The sequence below is a fragment of the Sabethes cyaneus genome, chromosome 2 (assembly GCF_943734655.1).
Source record: "Sabethes cyaneus chromosome 2, idSabCyanKW18_F2, whole genome shotgun sequence".
NCBI classification, from domain to species: Eukaryota; Metazoa; Arthropoda; class Insecta; order Diptera; family Culicidae; genus Sabethes; species Sabethes cyaneus.
The window spans coordinates 168,329,680-168,353,713 of record NC_071354.1 but is presented as its reverse complement, the minus strand read 5'-3'; the positions used below and the strand labels follow the sequence as shown (position 1 = coordinate 168,353,713).

General features: G+C 39.2%; 3 protein-coding genes across 3 annotated transcripts; 1 reads left to right on the top strand and 2 right to left on the bottom strand.

Moving 5' to 3' along the window:
* Positions 1–1,824: 1,824 nt before the first annotated feature.
* On the bottom strand, positions 1,825–4,515 carry LOC128734585 (ADP-ribosylation factor GTPase-activating protein 1). Its single transcript, XM_053828851.1, has 6 exons — positions 4,197–4,515; positions 3,460–4,140; positions 3,284–3,394; positions 3,155–3,214; positions 2,536–2,771; positions 1,825–2,476 (listed from the first exon to the last, which is right to left on the bottom strand). Exons 1-6 carry the CDS (start codon positions 4,254–4,256, stop codon positions 2,191–2,193), a joined length of 1,434 nt encoding a protein of 477 aa, XP_053684826.1. The 5' UTR covers positions 4,257–4,515; the 3' UTR covers positions 1,825–2,190.
* An 873-nt stretch (positions 4,516–5,388) lies between these two features.
* LOC128735090 (ubiquitin-conjugating enzyme E2 J2) lies at positions 5,389–7,051 on the top strand. The gene is made up of 3 exons (XM_053829575.1): positions 5,389–5,782; positions 5,843–6,106; positions 6,163–7,051. The coding sequence occupies exons 1-3, from the start codon at positions 5,713–5,715 to the stop codon at positions 6,588–6,590; spliced, it is 762 nt and encodes a 253-aa protein (XP_053685550.1). The 5' UTR covers positions 5,389–5,712; the 3' UTR covers positions 6,591–7,051.
* A 3,610-nt stretch (positions 7,052–10,661) lies between these two features.
* LOC128734216 (calcium homeostasis endoplasmic reticulum protein) lies at positions 10,662–14,855 on the bottom strand. Its single transcript, XM_053828279.1, has 10 exons — positions 14,725–14,855; positions 14,486–14,659; positions 14,151–14,425; positions 13,931–14,093; positions 13,485–13,557; positions 13,061–13,135; positions 12,644–12,720; positions 12,382–12,583; positions 11,924–12,314; positions 10,662–11,861 (listed from the first exon to the last, which is right to left on the bottom strand). Exons 1-10 carry the CDS (start codon positions 14,747–14,749, stop codon positions 10,746–10,748), a joined length of 2,571 nt encoding a protein of 856 aa, XP_053684254.1. The 5' UTR covers positions 14,750–14,855; the 3' UTR covers positions 10,662–10,745.
* Between the last annotated feature and the right edge of the window lie 9,179 nt (positions 14,856–24,034).

The window sequence follows — 24,034 nt, the reverse complement described above, 5'->3', positions numbered from 1 at the left end:
TAGAGCAAACACACAGCAATGCGCAGGCTCCTCTCTTCAATGCTCTTGGCTATCGGACAGAAAACACTTGAAATCGATCTCAAGCAAACTCCCTTTTATTCTCTTTTGTCGACACTTTATTCTTCCCACTTTCTTACTGTCTATCTCTTACCTCTTTAGCTTTTCTTTTTTCACTTCGGGATCCCCTTTCCGTTCACAGTCGCCTACTTCCGCGTCACACCTTCCGGACACCGACGCTGCTTTCCCTTCTAGATTTTGGGAAGATGCAGGCATGGTGATGCCGATGTTCTCACACTTGCTGCCGGTATTGTAGCGACCAGGTACCGTATCGGGATGATCCTCAATAGCGCATATACGGGATAATTTAAGGTGTAAAGTGAGGTTCTGTGAGCACAATGGGGGGAAATACAAAATGGGGGTGGGCGTCAGTTGGAGACATTTTTCCTCTTAAATCCGGCTTATTATTTTACCTGAACGACCAGTATATCCGGCATGATCCTCTTCACTTCTCTACTCTTTTAACTTTCAGCTTTACGATTTCTCCACTTTGATCTTTCTTTAACCAATCTTTGTGGCTCTACTGCTTTGTTTTATGTATATTTGCAGTTTTTCAACTTTGAGATCTTTCGCTTTCAGGTTAGCCGGATTATTATATCGTTCAGGATGGCGGATAGCATTTCGAACTCTGCAACTACAGAGATTGTAGGTTAAAGAGGCGACAAGGCACTCAAAATCCGTTAAATTTTGAATCAAAACGGAGAGTTACCTTTATTTGTAATGGCACTCTCCGTTTTGATTGAAAATTTAGCGGGTTTTGAGTGACTTGTCGCCTCTGTAATCTATAATCTCTGTATCTCTAACAGCGCACCCGTCAATGCCTCTCCATTTTCCGTTGTTTGCACCGCTTTTCTTCGCCCTTCCGTTGTCTCGCATAGGTCCTCTGGTGGGTAGATGTACTGCAGCTCGTCGTGCCATTTATGGGATTTATTGAAGTAGATACTTTTGAACAATCTCGATATTCTTGGGTTGCCATACGGTCACAGGTTCTACAATAAACTATTTACAAGATTTGGGAGTTGGAGAAGCTACCGGAGGAATGGATGAAAGAAGTTGTTTACTCTATTCAGCTGAGGTGGTCGATAATGCACTAACACGGTTTTTCGGACAGCTAATAGTCCCTTCGAGATGCTTTGAGGGTTTAGAACAAGGTGACAGCTTATCTTGCATGCTATTCAAAATCGCTCTTAAGGTGAACATCCGACGAGCGGGCATCGAAGCGAGAGGTATGATCTTAAGCAAAAGCAACCAACTCCTAGGCTTCGCAAATAATATTGATGTAATAGCCAGGAACTTCGCGACGATAAAGAGGCTCAAGAGAGACAAATGCGCGATCCCACGGGCAGTAATCGTTGACGGCGACGGAGTGGTGGATGAGTTCCTGTATTTGAATAAAGGTACTGACCAACGATAGCCTCTCAGTTGGCTTCGAGGTATGACACTGGCCTAATAAGCCAGTCGTCGTTTGTTCGAATCTTGACTGGAAGAGGCTGTTAGAGTCAATAGGATCGTAGCAACTGGCCCTGCAATTGTTCTGCACTCTAACAGCTGGCTGCCAAGTCTGTCATATAAAAACAAAAGGTCAAATTTCGATAACAGAATGTAGCACCTAGGCTTTGCTTTTTTACTGACCAACGATTGATGTGAAGAAAACAATTGAAATTAATGCAACAGTTTTGCAATGATACGAAAGGGGTACCAGTTGATATGCTTTACATTACCAAGTAGTTCATTTCGGCAAAAAATTATTCAATATTTTGTCTTTTGGACATATATGTACCATAGTTTATAGAATGTTCTATTAGGTTATACTGCTTGCTCATTATATAAATATATGATGTATTTCATTTTTGCTATTGTTCTGCTGTTGTATATATAATTTCGCTGACAATTTGTTTCTAGCATCTGCTCTACTTTTGACTAAAATTTTACAAACTTTTACTCAAGATTAAGTTTCTTTCTGCTAAAAGCAACAAATATATGAAAGAGCTGTAAAATTATTAGGCGCTGTTTACAAATCTCTATTAAGAATAAAACAATAAAAAAATATCATTGGCATTCAACGCATGCACAAGTGACGTAATTAAGTTGATAAAACCCTTTGAAACTTTTCCGTGCGACCTTGAAGTTCGTCTAGTTATTTAACATGTTCCATAAATCATCTTCGGCAGGATTATTATTTTTCTTACTAACGGTCCTACTTTTCACGTCTAACGAAGCAAAGTCACTTTCCAATGACGCAGTCTGCTTGCTTTTTAAGCTGCTTCTGGTACTAGAGCTAGACGTATTCTGATTTACAACATCGTTAGACGCAGTCGTTGTAATCAAGGAAGCATTTTGCTGTCCAAAATCATTCGTTGGTTTATTGGACACGTGAGACTCAAAACCATTCCATTGATCATCGTTTTCCGGATTTTGACTGTAGTCAAAAGAGTCATTAAACAAAAGTTCAACCGTCATAATTAAGTATAACCTTACTATGATGTAACTGCGTTGGAATTACTATCGTTGTTCCAAGAGTTCCATTCCGTTCCATTGCCGCTGCCTCCATAGCCGCTTAACTTTCCATTTGAAGAAGACCGTTGGTACCCGGTGCCGGGACTGTTGGATCCAGTATCTGACGGAAATGAATCGTAATGGTCGCCCCCACCAGGAGCACTATAATTACTTGTACCACTGAGATTGCTCCAACCTTTGCGGCCAACCTCTCCAACCTAAGTGAATGGGATATGCGTAAACTCCTGAGCTTAGGAAATGAATGTTTATTTTTATATTAAAACTATTTTACCTTTGTTTTAAATCAATACTACAAAGGTGTTTAATAGAAATAATATTTTACAAAAAAACATAAAGCATTAAAAATCATGAGAAACAATGCCCTAATTTGTAAAAATAATGTTGTCGAATGTATAGTTGAAGTACAAGTAAAACTTTGCGATTTGTTCGGTTACGGGACTAGGATATCTGTTTAAACAAAATGGCCAATATAACTAATATGTATTCACTATTAGTTTCAGAAGACTTTTGGAGAACTAGTCTTGTTAGTTCTTTATCTCAAAATCATGGTTTATGTTTCAAAGAAACGAAAATGACCAACCTTATTAGCTAGGCTTGAAACCTGCGAACCAACTCCCTCCAGAAGTGTCCCTTCTTTAACCTAAACATAACAGTAAAAAATAATCGAATTCAAATAAATCAAACAACCAAAAATACAACATAAAAATACCTTATCGGTTACTGTACCAGAAACCTCAACTACCTTTTGCGACGCTATGCTTCCATACTTCAACGCGTTCTCTCTAGCAACGTTGGCCACTTTGGAGAAGACGCTCCAACCCTAAAACGCAGACAGTTTTATTAGTCAAGTCGATAGCTAGTCACTAAAGCGTAGATTCAGCTTACGCTCGCCAGAGACGACTGCACCGAATCGAACAACTCGTGCGATTGACTTCGCGGTGGCGGATCTCGAGAGTAACCAAAACCAGCGTATTTGCCGCCTTGATTTGGAGGCAAATGTTCTGGCCGGGAAGCATTTTCCTCCTGCTTGCGACTGAAAAACTCTTCCTTCTGAGATTTGAACTCCGCTGTGTTGAACTGCTGGTAACCCATATCCTGATAGCCTGCTCCGTTCTGGTAACCGCCGGATGACGAAGAATAACCACTTGATTGGACAGATCCACTGCTTCTTGAGTGAGTTAAACCACTGTTGCTATTCGAATGGGAACTTGAATACCCCCCTTCTTTAATCCGCCGTAAGGCTGTTGCTTGATCCCAGGGATTTCCCTGAGCAAGTATAGATATTTTGTCGCGATACAAAGCGGCAGCGCGAGTGTTGTATTTCTTTTGCATTGGCAGTGTATCATCCCAATCTTCTTGATTGTCGAAGAAGTCCCGAGCATTCCTATTTCCACCAACTTTCATTTTTTCTAGCTCGATGTCCTTCCATTTATCCATTGAGACTGAACGCACGAATGAAAGGTGTACACCCAATCCTCGATGTTTTCCGGAGCATTCTAGACAAATCCAAATACCGTATGTTACCGATACCCATTGCGGATTGTGGGTTCCACATTCAAAACATTTCTGGTAAAAGTGCGAAATTAGAGTTAACTTTTGCTTTTAAAACTAGCAGAACTTACTGTGTTATCATTGTTTGGCTTCAAATCATTCAACACTCGTCTAGTGCGAGGGCTGGCCATAATTAACTGACGTAAATTAGTATCTCTGGGTTTGCGCTACAGAAAACTTAACTTCCGTGTTCCTATTAGTACCAGACGGGGTTGCTTTTCTTAATTCACCTCTCTACTGATAAACAGTCAATCATTATCACTTAGCTTTTAACCTCAGAATCGTTTGCTCTACAGCAACGCCTTAACAGCTGTTAAAATCCTGGAAATTATGTATTAAAGAACTTAACAAATTTTTACAAATTATTTTACTGGAACAAGCAAAGTGATGCAAAATGTCAATCTACGTGTAAGACTTGCCCCTGTGGCTGAAATTACATTCCAGCCAGCCATAGCCAAAGTACTTTCATCTTTTGGGTATTCGCTATATATGTGCGCGAAACGGTGCTGCCATCTACATGTCCAGCTTTTTACGAGCCATAATGGCGGACGTGTTCGTAATATTTGAACAGCATTTCTGACATTTCCCTAATACATCGCACGTTTTCTTTCCATACGTTCATTTAGTTTTACCGTGAACGCGCGGAAAGAAAACGTGCGATGTATTATGGAAATGTCAAAAATGTTGTTCAAATATTACGAACACGTCCGCCATTATGGTTCGTAAAAAGCTGGATTGCAGCTCGATATAGAGATGCCAATCTAGCTTTTTACGAGGCATAATGGCGAACGCGTTCATAATAATTAAACGGCATCTTTGACAATTCACTAATACATCGCATGTGTTGTTTCCGCGCGTTCACGGTAAAACTAAGAAAACTAAAGGAATGTACGGAAAGAAAACGTGCGATGTATTAGGGAAATGTCAAAAATGCTGTTCAAATATTACGAACACATCCATCATTATGGCTCGTAAAAAGCAGGGGTGACATTGCGATTCTCGTTTCGAGTGATTTTGGTTCGTTTCGACCACGGTAAACAAATGGGCGAAACGAATCAAAATCACTCGAAACGAGAATCGCAGGGTGGAAAAAACCCAAAAAACCGAAAAAACGAAAAAAACAAAAACGCAAATATAAATACTTCGGGATGAAGATTTTTTTGCGTGCACCACATTGATTTTACGCGGGGCTGTAAAGTGTCAAAGTCAATCATCAGCAAAAGAGTTTCAGTCATGTTTTGATGTCACTTTGTGGTTTTCTAATTTTTATACTGTTTAATTACATTCACGTATAGATGTGTTACACTATTGCCAAAAAAATCAAATTTTGTTACATTTACAGCAAAAACGGTATTCCGTGTTTGTAATTAGTAACTGAGCTGTAAAAGTCGGTTGGCAAGTGGGACACAACGATAAAAAACCAAGTCTAACATTTTGGCAGATGATTGGAAACAACAGTATCGAGTGAGAAAAAAAACGAATTACGTGTACTTATTTTCCATGAAAATCGTCAGCAGATCGTGCTTTGTGTTCTGCTAGATATTTGTAAATCTAGGTGAATTATATTGTTTTGTGAATAAGATTACAATGTCCAGCCAGAAACCGACCGCCACTTCCCGATTGAAGCAGGATTATATGCGTTTGAAAAGGGATCCTGGTGAGTTTATAAGGCATTCGAAAATATCGAATTGATGTGTAATCAAAAGAATTTCTTCAGTGCCGTATATAACAGCTGAACCACTTCCGTCAAATATCCTTGAGTGGCATTACGTTATTAATGGACCAGAAGATTCACCATATCACGGTGGTTACTATCACGGAACGCTTCTCTTTAGCAAGGAGTTTCCGTTCAAACCACCATCTATTTATATGATAACACCAAATGGACGGTTTAAGACGAACAAGCGACTATGTCTTAGTATATCAGATTTCCATCCGGATACCTGGAATCCAGCTTGGTCAGTCGCAACTATATTAACTGGTAAATAATGAGCATTGTGTAAAACCAAATCTATATTAATGACTTCACCACCGCAGGTCTGTTAAGCTTTATGCTGGAAACGACACCCACATTAGGTTCATGCGAATCAACTACGTGCGAAAAACGAAAATATGCCCGCCGATCTTTGGCATTCAATATGAAAAATGAAGTATTTCGGGAACTGTTTCCGGAAATCTGCGAAGAAATCAATGAGAGGCTTACACAGCTCGAAGAACATCGTAAACAAAATGCCGCCAACAACAACTCTTCTAGTTTAGTGAATGGCGCTGCCAATGGCGTGATTCCGATTGGCGCCGAAGGTCTGGAAGTAGACACAGCCGAAAGCGGTCACAACGGGACCTCGAGCGCCGACGACAGTAACAACATTTGGCATTCCTTATACACAAATTTAATCGTACTAATCGGATTCGTCATATTTGCTTTGATAGTGCATTACGTTATCAAAAGTATGAACATTGAATGATTGTAAACAGTCGGGCAAACAATGGGAACTACTGTTTTTGTTATTCTCTGATTTCGGTCACCTATGATTTGATTATAACATGGTTAAGTTAGAGATATATGTTGATTATTACTATTAACCAATGCAAAACAAAGCTTTGGACTTTCGTAGAAAATGGAGTCAGATAAGCATAACCTTTTAAGTGTTGGTACTGCAGTCGGAACTTTTTAAGCTATGTACCCTTTGTGCATGTGAATAATGACTAGATGTTCTAAATAACGACGGAATTTCATGTCGTTCATAATGTAGATAAAGTATACAATAAAAGTATGATTCCGCAGTCGAACTTTATTTAATTCTTTAGATTCATTGTCAATGACCAAAAAAGACATCTCCGTGACCAACGTGTCGAAGAACTAAACCGTTTTCACGTTAAATATTAGCTGAGTTTTAACAACAATCAATAGGTTGAATAACTTTCTATTGTAAATGGACGTTTCAGGAATAAAACAGGAGAAATAATGAAACTGGTGTGTATTGAACGAGAGCAAATGTGTAACTAACTGTTATGAAATATTAACAAACTTATGTTGCTATAACTGCGTAACATGTGGCTACAGTTGATTGCTTCTTACTACTCCAATCCACGGTATATTCGAAGACCTTAAACATGTATCCGCTAATCGATTTTCGATCGTTAACGTCGGATGCCCAATCTGCACCTGCATATCCGACTAATGACTTACTAATGTTACTCCTTGTAAATTGCAAAACCAGATCCCTAGTACCTTGAAGATACCTAAAAACGCGATTTAGCGCCTTCCAATGTTGTACTGTAGGATTCTGCTGGAATCGTCCAAGATATCCAACTGGAAAACAAAGATCAGGTCTTACGCACAGCATGAGATACATCAAAGACCAGAGCAGTTCACGGTAAGGTTCAGCTGTATTCGGTCCTGACTGATCCAGTGACAAACCTTTCGCCATCGGGGTTTTAACAGGATTGCAGTCGCTCATCTGGAAGTTTCTCATCAGTCCATCAATGCTTGCCTGATGCGATAGCTGCATAATAGCGGTCTCATAATTGTAATCGACTTTGATTCCTAAGAAATGACGCAGTTCGCCACAGTCAGACATTTCAAAAACCTCGGTCAAGTTACTCTTCAAAGTTTTGATGGAAATCAAGTTACGACCCACAATCAACAGATCATCGACATAAATGATCAGGAAGAGTTCGTCGTTATCGTCCAATTTTGAGTACAGACAATAATCATTCTTGGATCTGGAGAAACACAACTTTAAAAGTTCTTCGTTGAATCGCTCATTCCAACAACGTGGAGATTGTTTTAATCCGTACAGCGACTTGTTCAGTTTCTAAACTAGTCCAGGCTTCTACGACACTCCGTCCGGGATCTCCAGTGCTCGGCCATTCTCGTCTTCTTTTAAACGAAATACCCATTTCGATTTAAGTGGTTTCACTCCAGCCGGACACGTCATTAGCTGCCACACGTTATTCACCTTGAGAGATTCGAGTTCGCTCTCATTACCTGTAGCCAGTCTTTACAATCATCACTTCCAGAAATTTCGTCGTAGCTTTGTGGGATATCTGTGGGAAAGTCACTGCCAGAAATTGCTCCGTAACCAACGAAGTAATCCAAAAACTTACCAGGGAGCGTGTGCTCCCGTTCACTGCGCCTCATCAACGTTTGTCCTTGAGACTCGTGATGTTCTGGTTATGAAGGGAGTGTTGATGATCCTGGGCTATCGCGTTCTTCAGCTACATTGACATTAAGATTCTCGTTTGCATTATGGAAGTTTTCATCGTCATCGTCTCCTTCTGTAGTACGTTGAACATCAACTTCTTTTCCCCCCTGTTGTTCAAACTGGTACGGTACCACTAAGGGAGTTTGCCGGACTTCTGATTCAGTGGCATACGGCAAACAGCTTTCGTTAAATTTCACATCACGAGCTACGATGGTCTTTTTGCGCGTCCTGTCCCACAGCCGGTAACCGTTTGGTGCGTAACCCATCATGGCAACTTCTAGACTTTGCGTCTAATTTCTTTTTCATTTGGTTTGGAACCCACGCAAAAGCTTTGTAACCGAAAAGACGTAGCTTTTTCAGGTTTGCTTTAACACCAAACCAGAATTCCGCCGGAGTCATCTCACACGACAGACTGGTCGTCGGGCTTCGGTTCAACAAATAAACACTAGTAAGAGTTCCTTCTGATCACATTGCTTTGCAACTTGAGAGTGCAACAACATTGCGCGTACTTTTTCTATAAGCGTCCGATTAAAACGCTCAGCAACACCATTTTTTGAGGTGTGTATACAACCGTTGTTTCAACTTGAATTCCTTTCGACTTGAATCACTGCTTCTTTTCGTTTGACCCGTATTCTCTACCCTGGTCCACCGTCAGCTTTGAAATGGTATTACATGTAGCCGCCTTCGCCATAGCTTCGAATTCATGAAGTTTCTCGAACACTTGAGACTTCTTGCGCAAGAGATGGATTAACGAAAAATGGGTGTAACCATCTATGAATGATACGAAGTATCTCGCACCGTCTCATGCCGCGGGATCAATGGGACCACAGACATCCACGTGAATCCTTTCTAACGGTCGAGTTGCATGCTGCCTAGTTCCGTTGTAGGGTTCACGGCATTGTTTGCCTTGGGCGGAGCGTTGTGATATGGTCTACACATGATCGGCCAGCACGGAATCCAGCTTGCTGCCGCCGGAGAGTAGCGGCGATCTTCTCCTGGATCCGGTAGAGGATTACCTTACAGAGTACTTTGAGTAATACAGAGCCACGTGATGCCACGCCAGTTACCGCATTCAGTTAGGTCTCCTTTCTCCAATCCAATGATGGATCGTCACTATACAAATATACAAATCATACACAGACATGCGCTTACAAATAGAATCTATCTGATAGAATACTGTCGGTACTATAACCGGCTTACAATGCAACTTCAACCGTTTTGTGTCCTACTTCGACTTTGAAGTCAGCCGTAACGTGCTGAAAAACCGATTTATAACTCTAGCTATTAGTTTTTAAGTAGTCAGTAAGATAGAAAAATCTGTTCACTTTTAATAAACAACACTATGAAACCGACTCCACGTCGCCGCTACTGTAGTATATGTGGTGCAAAAAATGAGTCTTCTGGACGGAACTTCCTTTGTCCAGAAAAGAAATTGACCACTGAACATGATATTTTTTTGAAACGGTGGTAACGACTACTTGTTAAGCGTAGCTACCAATAACCCCCCCCCTCACCTTCCCGCTTTTTCCCCTCCACTACAAAAACATTTTCATTACTTTCCCCTACCTTCCCTCCATCAATTGTAGAACCACCGTTTCAAAAAATATTAATAATAATGCCTGACCGCATTTCAAGGTCAAAGACTGAAAACACGAGTTTGGGCCACTGAACTTAAGCTTTTAGAGCAATTTAACCGACCGAGATACTCAACACGAACATATTCGTCACGATCCTGTCTGATCGATCTATTTAGTTACGAATTACGATTACGGTTCTGAAGCTATTCAACGTAAGCTATTTCTCTTCTCTCCTGTTTTCACTGATCTTCAATCAGATCGCAACGCAACCAGTTCATATATTATATTTATTCCACTCAAAGCAAGTGGATGTATACCGTTATTTCACCTCCTAGTTTAGCTGCTCCAATATGTACATGAAACCTTTCCAGGTATGGCAATCGATCGTCTTATACCTGTAAGGAGGCGCTAGGCAGGGGATTGAGTCAGATCTATTCTGCAACTACAGCTTGGTTCGAACCGACGAACGACAACGGCTGTCCTACGTTTTAAAATTGAAACCAACGAGGAAGATACGATTGAACATTCGTCGGTTGTGAGCGGAAGTAGTTGCTGCAGAGTATTCTCGGAATTCTCGAAGTGTTGCATATACAAAACTTTATACTAGGTCATTTAAAGGTAAATCATTGATTTTGAATACTGGATTCTTAACAATTGATCCTATATTGGAAAAGAAACTAGATTCTCTACAAGCAAAAGAAACAGTTTTTCTATTTTCGACATTTTATTAAAATGCTTAAAGATCCGATTAATTGTTTCACAATCACGACCTTGAGTTTTTTATCTATTTATTTGGGACCTCTCATGAATGTCTGCCTTTCTTCCTTCTCGTCCTTCATCTATCATCAGACCGAGCTTTCATACGCGTAATAAAAGCAGCTCCTTTGTTCTTACGAAAACTTTCGTATGGATCGGAGTTTCTTGCACCAAACGATCCCAAACCTTCGCGATCGGATCCACCCCAGACTTCATTCCCGGCATTAGATACCATGCCCTGTAACATTCCACCGGCCGTTGCACCGCCGATTGCAGGCTTAGTCATTGGTTGTATTTTAGGTTCAACAGCAGGAGCAGGATTCATTTTACTACCGAAGCCGCTGCCACCGAAGCTTGGTGGAGTAGGCGATCGCCGTTCTCTGGAACGATCTCTTTCTCTGCGTGGTGGCGAGCGACTTCGATTGCGTCCTCGACGAGGTGATCTCGACCTGGACCGCGACCGAGATCGCATTCTGTGTCGTGGTGATCTTGACCGTGAACGATCTCGAGATTTGGATTTTGATCGGCTGCGACTACGTGATCGATAGACGCGCTTCTTCTGTGCTTTTGTTGCTTTCAACCAACCGGGTTCAATTGGTGATGGAGAACGAGACTTTTCTCGTAAGCCACTTTCAATTTCTTCCTCTTTTTGTTTACGTGACGCATTTTTGACTTTAAAATATTCGTATAAAGCAAGCTTTTCCCAGCCTTCGCCGTCACGTGGTCTTTCATGACTAGGTGGGGCATAGAAAGCTTCTACAGCAGATAGAAGTCGCTCGTTAGGAGGTGCCGGAGGAGGTAGTCGAATTTGATCGGGATCCAAAGGATGGTAGTTAAAATCTTCTAAACGGATTAGCGGTACCATCAGGCCGGCCGGTAGCTCAAAGTAAGGTATTGACGGCGTGAGTTGCTCGGGCGTGGGTGTTCGCTTTTCCTCTTTAAATTCTTCATTTTCATCTTCGCGATTTTGCGTCAGCTGATCGTTCTCGCAACGATCTTCATCATCAGGAGGATTGTCATCGTAATCATTGCACCCATCGTCTAAAGGTTCGTTCTCACGGGAATCGTAAGCGAAATCGTGCATTCCAGGCGGAGGCCTTGACATATCCGGTATGGGAAACGTGGGTGGTGGCAGCGAATAGTCATCATTGTTATTATTGCTGTTGTTATTACCTTCAGCTGAGTCGTTAGAATGCTGAAAATATGTCAGATTTTGAAGATTCATTCTTTTTATCGAAGGAACCGTATGGATCTTACCGTATAACTTCCACTACGATTATCAGGTCCAGCCGTATTATTCGATCCACCATCATTGGTTCGATTGTTTTGTCCTTGAACATTGAGGTTTTGTAGGTTTTGTATAGCACCCGATAGCAGATTAAAGTTGATGTTTTGATCCAACAATGATGGGATAGATACTTCACGATCATTAGGACGATTATTCGATAGTAGACTGTTGACGGAGCCAATGCCATTATTTGACGATGCAATAGACAGCTCTGGCAACAACGGGACTGGTCCTGAAGGCTTTTGTTGAGCCGCCAACGCAGCTTTGATGGCTTGCTGCTCAATTTGCTGTTTTTGTTTCTCGAGCAATGTTAATTGTTGTGTAGCATGCTGTACGAATGCTTGATGCTGTTGTTGGTAACTGAAATGGTTAAAAAATACCGTTGTATTGAAAAATTCCTCCATCGCCCAGGTTACGGAGTGCTTACTTATCGAAGGTTACTTTTGTGTTTTGGGTGATCTGTGCTACGATGGCTGCATACTGGGTAAGAAGTGAGTTTTGATACTCTTGTAGAGAAGAAGGTGGTGATTTTAATTTCGAGATGACACATGCATCGAAAAAATTTCCCTTGGATTCCCACAGTGACAAAAGCTTGGTAAGCTTGGCTCGTTGTTCGTCAGTAGCTGCAGCTACAAAACAAAGTGTGATTTAAGGATTTCCGGGTCCGCGATATGCACGATAATACTCACTAATTTGCGCATTGCAAAACATAGGAATTACTGCACTCTCTAAGCACTTCTTCAGCTCATCGGTCCTTTTTCGGATGCTGTAAGGTAGACTACTAAGTATATTTTTGAATAGAATTTTTCTGAAGCTCTTCCAAAGGAATGCAAGGGTTGAATCGACGCCAACACATAAAAATCAACTATTCAAGAAATGTCATATCCAAAAATGATTCGGATCAAACTTTAGTATCCTAATTGAATTGATCAATCAGGTCAATGAACTGATTTGTCTCTAACAGATGTGTGTTTGCTTCACAGCTCATTTTACAAAGTGAACAAAGTACTAGTATTGAGCGATTCAACCTATCTTAATGTTAGGCAAAAGAAAATAAGATGCATGAAGGTTATATGAAACCAAATTACTTCAAAAATTGAACTTACCAGTGATGGATAACATCATTAACTAAATATATCAGATGCAATTTTTGCGTAAATAACACTCCAGCTATTAATGCCCTATAAGTAGATAAGATGGAAAAACAAAAATTCGGATTTCGCTTCTAATATCTTTCCGAAAGCTTTCAAGATTTGTCGTTATTTGTGAGTCTGGTCATATAGATGAAGCATTGCCGTCCGTTGGTCAGTCCATTAGAGAAAAACAAACGAGACACAACCTAGTACCAGACATCATGTAAATTCAAACAATTTACAGCATAATTTAGTGAAAATTTGGCACTAGATTGTGAGGCTCGTATTTATCCATGTCATTGCTAGTGTGGATCGCAAACGAATAGGTAACATTAGAGTAAGTTGCTTGTTGTTGGAGGAATATATGGCACAAAAAAGTTAGAATACTTTTAATTACTTTCTCAAAAGATACTGCGAAATAATTTGACATTTTCCCGAATCGGTACAATGCTGTAAAATCCAGCCTTTTCCTAAAATTGTAATTAACAAAAAAATATATGTAGATTGGTATTTGTTAATGATTAGAATGATAATTATATAGATGGTAATGTTTATTATATTTGGCATATTTAAATCAAGACAGAAAGAAAAATTTTTGCGAGATGAAAGTTCAAGTTCAAGGGCGTCTTTTATAAAAAGATGTGCAATACTGCTGTTCGCTGGGAATACACTGAGAATAAGGACGTGATTACAAAAATTGAACAAACAGCATTGGATGCAAACACAAAAATGCGCCCAAACATGGAATAGTAGGTAATTGATACAAAGAAAAAAAAATGGAAAACAGTTAAACAGTGACTGTGAGACAAAAGACAGGATGAACCGAGATGCAATGCTACATACCGTTGGAAATGCTGTCCTTTGTACAAGAATCGACGATAGGCTGCAATTTGGCATCAAATTCGCCCAAAGAAATCTTATGATCGTCAGCCTGTTTTACTAAGGCATCATTTTGAGCTCGTGTTACAGCTTCGTCGATTTGTACCTGTTGTTGTTGAAGTAATACCTAAAATACATACAATGTATCTATAATTTCCAATAGTTTAAACCAGAATATACATACCCCATGCTGAGCTTGAAGGTTTAGTTCCGATTGACGAATTTGCTCTCTCAGCGTAGTTTGTTGTGCTGCTATGGCCTCAATTTGAGCCGCAATTTGGGGACTTATGACTGGTTGCTGTGGTTGTTGTTGTTGCGGTTGCTGCTGCGGAGGATTGGACCATATCTGGGGCATTTGATTATTTTGAGTTTGTTGCTGAGATTGCTGTTGTTGCTGAGCGAAAATGGACATCTGCTGTCCCATCAATGCAGATTGATGGCCTCCTTGTTGTTGCATAACTGAAAGTCATAACATGAGAATATTAACCAATATTCTTCGTTATAGCTGATTAAACTTACTCTGCTGCTGTTTGGTTGCAACTTTATATTGATAATAGTTGTAATATTCGCCGCCGTAAAGAAAAGCAAATTTTGCATTTCCTTTTTGTTTAGTTTTTGTCATCAACTCAAACTCAGGACCATTTCGTGCCACAAATTCCGCAAGTTTGTCAATGATGTTTCTTAATTCAATATCTGACAGAAAAAAAAATTGTAATCAACATTCTTGTGCCATTAGGCTATGACGGATGAGTACTAACCATTTGGCGGAGCTGGTATATCCATTGTAATGAGGTAAAACAATAGCAACAGAAAACAAAATAATTCTTATGGCCAATCATCAAATTAATCACTTTAGATAACTATTAAAGGATATTCACGTTTTTCGCATTCAGTTAACACACAAGCCGACAATGCTAAAAGTAGACGCCATTGGCACTTTTTTGACAAATGTGAAGAGAAATACACTTTAAATCAGAAATAGGCGTATAAAAAACGATCAGTTCCACACTGAAAACTTGGATTGGAATGACACTGACAGATAGTTATCATTCCAATTTTGACATTGTCGCCACTCTATATACACGGAAAACCAAAAGTACCCAACAACTATGTTTAAGTAACCTAAAATTGGGTACTATTGATTCATCTTCAGTGTTGGGTAGTTTTTAAATATATACATTGAGTCATATTTACTCAATAAAACGGTAATGTGCGCATATGCAATGTTGGGTACTATTCTCCAACTTAACGTTGAGTAGTTTGTACCTAACGTTGGATGAAAATAATTGAACCCTATAGCGAGCTTTGTTGATGGTGGTTTTGCTCGTTTTATTTACTTCGTGATTAGTTTTTTCCGCGGTGGCATTTCGTTCGCGGTTTCGTTTATGAACCATTGACTGTTCGATGTCGAATGTTCGAAATTGGTAAGTAAGTAATTTGTGTCTAAAGCAGTCGATTTTGAAATTTTATTTTTGAAGGACTGCAGTGTTACGTATAAACAGCAGAAAAAGGAACAACAGCATCAATCTTCTTATGACTTAGATGGATCATCGAGACTACCAGACATTTTCGTACCGACCCGTGATAGCTAATCAGGAAGCTCAATAGTATGCCAAACTGTGGGACTACTGCGGATCGAATCCCGAGGTAAGCAATAGTTTCAAAATACTGTAGTTTAATTAGGCTATTTTTATGGAAATAAGCGTGAATTCTTAAAAACAAAGCATTTTCGGATAAATGTTTATAATAGTAACACGAAGTACACCCAACAAACATTTTTGTTTAAGAGTAGCTTGTCTAACAATTGTGTAACTAAAACCAATGAAACAAGCCCTTGATAAGCTACTATACAACAAAAATGTTCCTTGGGCATAGAGTAGTTATGTTGGAAATTCTTTTAAAACAAAACATGTCTCTTTATATGACTTTACCGCTTCCCAGGCTGGAATGCAGCCGCAGCCGGGTTCGAATCTAATGGCATCCGCACCCACAATATTTTTGACATAGGACTACGTGCTAGTTTACTACACTGGATTTCACGCCAACTCAACCAGAAGATAGCTTTTTTGATGTAGGACTACGTCTTTGTTTACTATACTGGGACTGGGTAGCACTTTGTTAAAACGAAAATAGAAGTGTAACCACAGAGAACAGATTAACAGGATCGAAGGAAGTAATCGATTTTTTGTGTGTAAAATCTGTCGGTAGCGCCCTCCAGAAATAGTTTGCCAAACGCATCAAAAAATATTCATGTACCTTTATCAATATTTCTTTGTGCTGGAGTTACATAGCAGCGACGGCAGCGACATCAAGATTTAGTTTGCCACTTACTGCTCGAGGGGTGCTCTATTGAAGGATTACTCGTAGATTACATGAAAACCTTTTACACACTTTTTGTCAATTACCTGGTAATCTGTTCTCTGTGGTGTAACGTTTGAATAAAAGGTTTCAAATGGTAATAGGGATCATTCAATAATAACGTCCACTGTGGGGGGAAGTGTCAATTTTGGGACAAGTTGTGACAAAGGGGGGGAGGCAAATGGACTTTCATCAAAAGGCTGCAAAAATATGTTTCTCAGTCATTCATCACTCAGCGATTTATTTCGATTTTCGAATTTATCTTACTTCAGAAGATCGCTGCAGAGCCCGACATCGTCAAAACAAATAAATAAAACTGATTCTCTGCTACCTTTGCTTCACTCTAGAATCGACCTGTTTCATCTGCTGAACAGAATCTTTCAAGCAAGCACTTGGTTGAGTTTTGCGACGCAATCGGACAGAGAAGGGAGAGGAGCAGAAATTTGGTGGACGTCATAATTCAATCGTCCCATAACTACTCAACTACTGAACGAAATTGAACAATTTGTATGTCGTTGGATAGATAACATGACCAGTAATTTTATGGAGGGGATAAGAGAGCAATTTTAAGGAGGGCGTAAGAGGGAGGGCTCCTATACAAATGAAACACAAATTTTCTCAAAACTCGAGAACTAATCACAGAGAACAGATTAACAGGCTCGAAGGAAGTAATCGATTTTTTGTGTGTAAAATCTGTCGGTAGCGCCCTCCAGAAATAGTTTGCTAAACGCATCAAAAAATATCCATGTACCTTTATCAATATTTCTTTGTGTTGGAGTTACATAGCAGCGACGGCAGCGACATCAAGATTTAGTTTGCCACTTACTGCTCGAGGGGTGCTCTATTGAAGGATTTCTCGTAGATCACATAAAAACCTTTTACACACTTTTTGTCAATTACCTGGTAGTCTGTTCTCTGTGAACTAATGCAAATGGAACCAAATTTGCCATGATGGGGGTTTAGAAGACAGAATTGTTTTCTATGGTGTACTGAGACCCCTTCCACTTCTAAGAGAGGGGGCTCCCATACAAAAGAAATACAAATTTCCAAACTCTAGTGCTCATCAAGCAAATGGAACCAAATTTGGCATGTGGGGGTTTTTGGAGGCATGAATTTATTTTATAATGGTTTGAGACCCCTCACCCTTATGGTAAGAGGATAAGGACTATTATATTGTCAATTGCAAGGAAAATTGTACCATCCAAAGTGCGATATCGCTCATGAAAGTGCTATTTTGCATTAAATCGTTTCGGTATCTTCGGCGCACTTTTTCGTTATCTTCCGAGCAATAAGTGCGCCGAAGATACCGAAACGATTTAATGCAAAATAGCACTTTTATCAGCGATATCGCACTTTGGATGGTACAATTTTCCTTGCAATTGACAATACAAATAAAAGAGAAATTTTTGCGTATATACCATATTTTCTGCTATGTAACAAGCGGTAAAGCGAGGTACGCTGCTGAAAAGAAAACAGCTCAAGAAAAAATCTTGCTATTTACCGAAGAAATTTTGACAACTCCAATGCAAGCAACCACCTGTCATTTTTTCTTGTGGTAATAATTGCGCCGGATATTATTCCGTACGGAAAAGTGACGTTTTAATTCACCTGCATGTAAAACTGCGCCATCTGAACGTGAAATAATATTTCTTATGAAGTGCGTACTGCTTAAGAAATCGTAAACGAAATCGATTTCTTGAGCATTTCTTGTCCTATCTTTTTACCCATTACTTTTCAGCAGCGTACCCCGCTTAAGCTGTGAAAGTAAACTAGTAAAACCTTCTCGCGGCAAGAGACAGTGAATCGACGTCGCTTACGTGCCTGTTGCCATTCATGTCAAAAGAAGACATTCGAATAACGTCATATTTGCGATGAACGTGCTTTGGCTTTCATGTTATTTGTAACCTATGGCTCTTTTAAAGGCCACAAGCGAGTTAAAGTAAGATTATTGAAACATGGCAAGCTACGCTACGCTAATTTCAACCTTTATGATGCACACAAGGTAAAAGAAATCTCTATGTCTTAATGGCCACCTTGAGAAAACTTTGAGCTCAAAGAAGTACTATTTTTCACCGAAAAAGCTCAACAACAGAAAATTTAGAAAATAACGTATATAACAATGTTCCACTAAAACGTGGATTATAGTAAGATAAATAGCTTTCTAGAATACTATGAACACGTAAAAATTGACCAGAATAAGGCCATTGCAAAACTATACCTATAAAAATGGATTTCTGTCTGTCTGTCGGGATGTTCCTTATAGAATCGAAAACTACTGATCCAATCGGGGTGAAAATTTGCAGGTAGAGGTTTTTGGGCCAGGGAAGTTTCTTATGATGGTTAGAGACCCCTCCCCCCAGTAAGAGGGGCCAAATTTGGCATGTGAATGTTTTTGGAGGCAAGATTTTTTTCTATGGTGAATTAGAACCCCTCCCCACTTTAGGAGGGGGCGCTCCTATATAAATGAAACACAAAGTTCCTCTTAGTTCGAGAACTAATCAATCAAATGGAACCATATTTGGCATGTGGGTGTTTTTGGAGGAAAGAATTTGCTCTATGCTGAATTAGGACCCCTTAGCTTTTTAGGAGGGGGAGGCTCCCATACAAATGAAATATAAATTTCCTCATAACTCCAGAACTAATCAAGCGAATGGAACCAAATTTAGCATGTGGGAACCAAATTTAGCACCTTCCCCTTCAATAGTGGGGTGGGGGCTCTTATACAAATGAAATACAAATATCCTCATAACTAGAGAACTAATCAAGCAAATGGAACCGAACCAAATATGGCATGTGGCGAGTTTTAGAGGCAGGAATTTTTTTTATGATGGTTTAAGACCCCACACCCCTATGGTAGGGGGACACCCCATCGACATCTCTATATCGAGCTGCAGTGAACTTCAGCGACAGCATGTCCTGGGCTCAAAATTTGACAGCGGGCCCAAATCAGACTGCTGGCAGTTGAGCGAAACGCAGTGCTGACATGCTATCTCATTTTCGCACACACGAGATGTTGGTGTCGAGAACATAGTTGCCTGCCGATGGCGTGTAGGGGGATAAGGACTCTCATGCAAATAAAACAGAAATTTTTGCGTAACCCAAAAACTAATTGAACTCGAGAAATTTTAGACTCTTATAAAACATTAGTCAATAATAAGAACACCAAAAACTCCGGGGGTCAGCCCGGAGCCATACTGTAGTAGAACGGTTGAATGTTAGATATTGGGGAACCATACTGTAGTAGAATTTAATTGGAATAGTTTTCTTTTTATTTAATTTCAGATGCTAGATCAGTAAAAACAAATCAGGTTTATGTGCATTGTTTTCATAAGCAAATGATGTCATGTTCATTATGACATTTGAACCATTTTCAATTTGCACGTCGTGTAAACTAACGGGATTCAAATTAAAGTGTTCAGAATAAGAGTGGTGAAACAAACGGGGATCCACGGCACGTATTTCTCTAGGGAACGAGCCAAGTTTGATGAATCAGCGTCAAATAAATCTAATAAAACTGAATTATTTACTTGAGTGTAACAGAAAACACTTGCATAAGAAGAATATCCCAAGTAACCAGCAAATATACTATATTAACAATATAGTTCACTTCGCAAAATCTCATATATATCTGAAAAGACGCAAAAGTAACACCCTCTTGCGGACAAAAAGGTGACTAAAAGCTTTTTGTAACAAACATTTTTAAGCGTGCAGCCAATACATAAGTAAAAGGTGCGGTAGATTGAATATGCGATCTCTAACCCTATGACGTCGTTCTTCTAAATTGTAATATTAGATATAAAAATTAATTGTGAATACTAGAAACTATCCAGCTTTATACGAACCATTATGTCGGACGTGTACGTAATAGTTGAACAACATTTTTGACATTTCAGTAGCGTGCAAGAATAAACTAAATAAAATTAATTTATAATTGTCATAATTTTTCATTCATGCTCTGTTGTATTAACCCTTGACGTTTGTCATCAGGATTGAAAAAATCGGATTCATGAAAATGTACCGCAACCAGCAAGCCAGAGAATGTGGCAAACGTAAACAAACCGAGCGAGAGCTGATTTTCTTATACTGGTCCAGCAGAAAATAACTCATCCGTTTGGGTTACATTTGTGACATTCGCCCTTTTGTTAATTCTATCTAGAAATGGCTAAACTCTATACTGAAAGTTGAGTTGTTTCCGATAGACGTGTTCAATTTACGGTGTACTTTGGTAACCTTTTATGCCGCAATGGCGCTAGTAGTCGTGTCTTCAGGATTATAGAGGAGTGAACTATATTGTTAATATAGTATATTTGTAACCAGTAAGCACTAAACATTAGTCCTCTGACAACATTGTATAAGCATGCAGAACCATGATTTAAAGTTTATTATTCTTTATATACTTCTATAGAACTCTGATAATGCCAAAAAGGCGAAATAGCGGGTTAATTGAATGATTCTGGCGTAGCGAGATCGTAGGCGCGAACCTGCATTTTGCTCAACACTAGGAAGCCCTTTCTTAGCTCGTTGGTCGTTCCACCGCTCTGGAAAAATTGGGCTTTATCGCCACGGATCCTCCACACTATCTCGCCTGTGCGACAGATCTCCTGCAGTGCCACGATGTCAAAGTTTCGGGGCTCTAACTGATCGAGCAGCACCCTATCGCCACCAGCGAAATTTAGCGATCTGCAGTTCCAGGTACCAAGTTTCCATTCTATGTCTTTATTTCATCGCCTTAGTCCATGCCAAGGCCCATGCTGAATGTTCCGAGTAAGATTTCCTTGATTCTTTTTACCTTTAGGGTTTAGATAGGTAGCCGTACCAAGGCCTACGCTACCGAGTCTCGGGATGGGGCTATCATCTTGTACTGTCGAGACACACTGTGTCTCCTTCCCTGTTGGTATACGACCTGAGTTTCCATCGGGGTTGGTTACCCGATCTCCGCTAATGTTGCTCATTTTCCGATTTGTACCACGAGGAGGTAGGGGTAGGAGTTGCTGGATAAGAGGCTAAGCACCACTATGGGGTCTGTTTTACGCATTACTCAACCATTTACCAACCACCATCTCTTGCAATTTAGCTTCCGTTATTACTTGGGATACAAAAGTAATTCGCTTAGAACACTCTCATTCATGCAATTTTTTTCAGTGTGCCTTATTGTGCCGATAAAGTGCTAATCACGTCAAACTTGTAATGCTTATCTGTTCAGTTTGACAAGTTTGAAAGTGCGACTGCTCAGAACCGCGATCAAACTGCGATATACTGAAATCACTGTGGTAAGAAAGAAAAAGGGCAACGACAATGTTGCTGTTTCGTTCTGTTATATACATGAGCATTAGGAACAATAATCCATATTTAACTACCACGCATTAAAAAGATTTTGATAACTGTTTGAAAAATCAGTTAACTGAATTCTAGATATTCATATAGGGATACCTCGATATAAGACAACCTCGTCATAAAACAACTTCGATATATTGCGGAGTTTCCACCTGTTTAGAGTCCTACTCGAAAATTATTAGCGTGGTTATTTTCTGCGTTTACCACACATGTTTGCAATTTAGCAATTTGAACCACCAATGTTTCGTTATTGCCTCCTTACTACACCCCTCCTTGCTAGACAAGCATATTTTCAATGTATTTAGTAAGTACAAGATAGTTATTATTAAAAAACGAATTTGCGTAGGACTCGTAAAATTGCTGCCAGGTACAATATGACAATTCGATATAAGATAATTGTCACATTGATATAAGACAAAACTCTTTAACATAGCTGGTAACGCAACCAGAGCTAATTTTCCATTCCAAAATCGGCGCCATGATGTTCATTATTTCAAAATAACCCTAAACGTTGTAAAAAACTAATAGCTCCAGCAACAATAAATAGTTCAAAAAACGTAAACACACAAGACAGAGTAAAATTGGAGACCGCTAATGCATTTTTTTTGAAAAAATCATATTTCGATATAAGATAATTTCGATATAAGAAAACTTTTTGAAATAATAAATTGTCTTATATCGAGGTATTCCTGTATACTGGGAAATTATAAAACAATTATTGTAATACAAAGGCCAGGTAACACCGCTGGGTGGATTAATTTAGGTTTTATCAGTAGAATCTAAAAGGAAAAAAATACATGACGACTAATCTACTGATTTTTCTTTTCACTTCCAGAAGTCCGATGCCTTCCAGCATCACTTGCTTGTGTACAACGCTTCCGATCGTCACTAGGTCACTCCCTGTTTGCTAGATCAGCTGGACGATCGATAACATGATAGATACCCAACAAACATTTTTGTTTAAGAATAGCTTATACATTTATTTTACAGCTAATACCCATGGAACAAGTGCTTGATAGGCTATTATACAACAGAAATATTCCCTGGGTATTCAGAACAGAACTATTCCGATGCAATCAAGCTTGTCACAGCCGGTTGCATCTGTTTCGGGTTTACAACCACTCCAATGTAGTGCAGGTGATGGTGAACAATGTTTAATAGCATCTTAGATCAGATTACCTTGGATTAACTCGAACATAAACGATTCGCTTGTACAGCGTTGATCAGCATCAAATTTCACTGTCGAAATTTATCGTTCAAAAGATCACTCGTTACTCAAAACTATATATAGTCACATTTACAAAATAAATTTAACTATCTTACGATTGTTGCTTTTCGGATAAGTTCGACCTTTTTGTTATCTTTATCATCAGTTCTTCAACATTGGTTCATTTCATCTACTCAAACATGAGTTCTTGCGTATCAGTATAATTAAAAATAATGTAATAGCGAATAACCAGAATTCATCCTATTTTATCTAATAGAAGAAAATGAACAAAAAAACGTTTAAATACGGCTTAAAGTTTAAACACGAGTAATTGATTTCTGAGATTTTTAATGCAGTTATTATGCTTAAAACAAAAGACATCCACGAAAAAAAATTTTTTTTGTTAGATTATAGTCACTTTGACAGCTTATGTCATTCGTGACTTCTGCGGGGTTGGGATTTGAACCCGGGTCTTCGGCGTGAGAGGCGTGAATGCTGACCACTCCGCCGAGACTGACCCCTTCATGAAAATTTATCATTGTGCTCTGACAGACGTAAAGAACACAATGATAAATTTTCGTGAACTTATCTTTTGTTTTAAGTATAAAAACTGCTTTTAAAATCGCAGAAATCAATAAGACCTTAAATAGACGAAATCGGGCCCATTTTACGTATTTTTGAGTAATTTTTTACTCATTATATAGTTTTAAGCATAAACTTAATGTTGGGTACTTTTAATCGAGCATTAAGCAGATTTTACGCAATGGCGGGTTCAAAAGCATTACATTATTTTGAGTAATTTTAACCGGACAGTAAGTAAATTTAACCTAATAAATGGTTTATAAGCATTAACTCAATGGTAAGTATTTTTAACCTAACATGAAGTAAATTTTACTCAATAGATAGTTCAGATGAACAAACTCAACATTAAGTAATTTTAACCGAAAATTGTGTTTAATACCTTTTACCTAATATTAGGTTTATTGAAAATACTCAAAATTGGCTTCCTGCACGCATGTTACGGATTGGGTAGAAGGAACTTAATACTGGGTACTTTCAGTTTTCCGTGTATATAGTCACTCTAATTGGCAACACTGTCGCAATCAATAAGTTTTGTTTCGTTTTTTTCTGTTTTTGACGTTTTTGCTTTTTGGTGATTGTGAATCTTG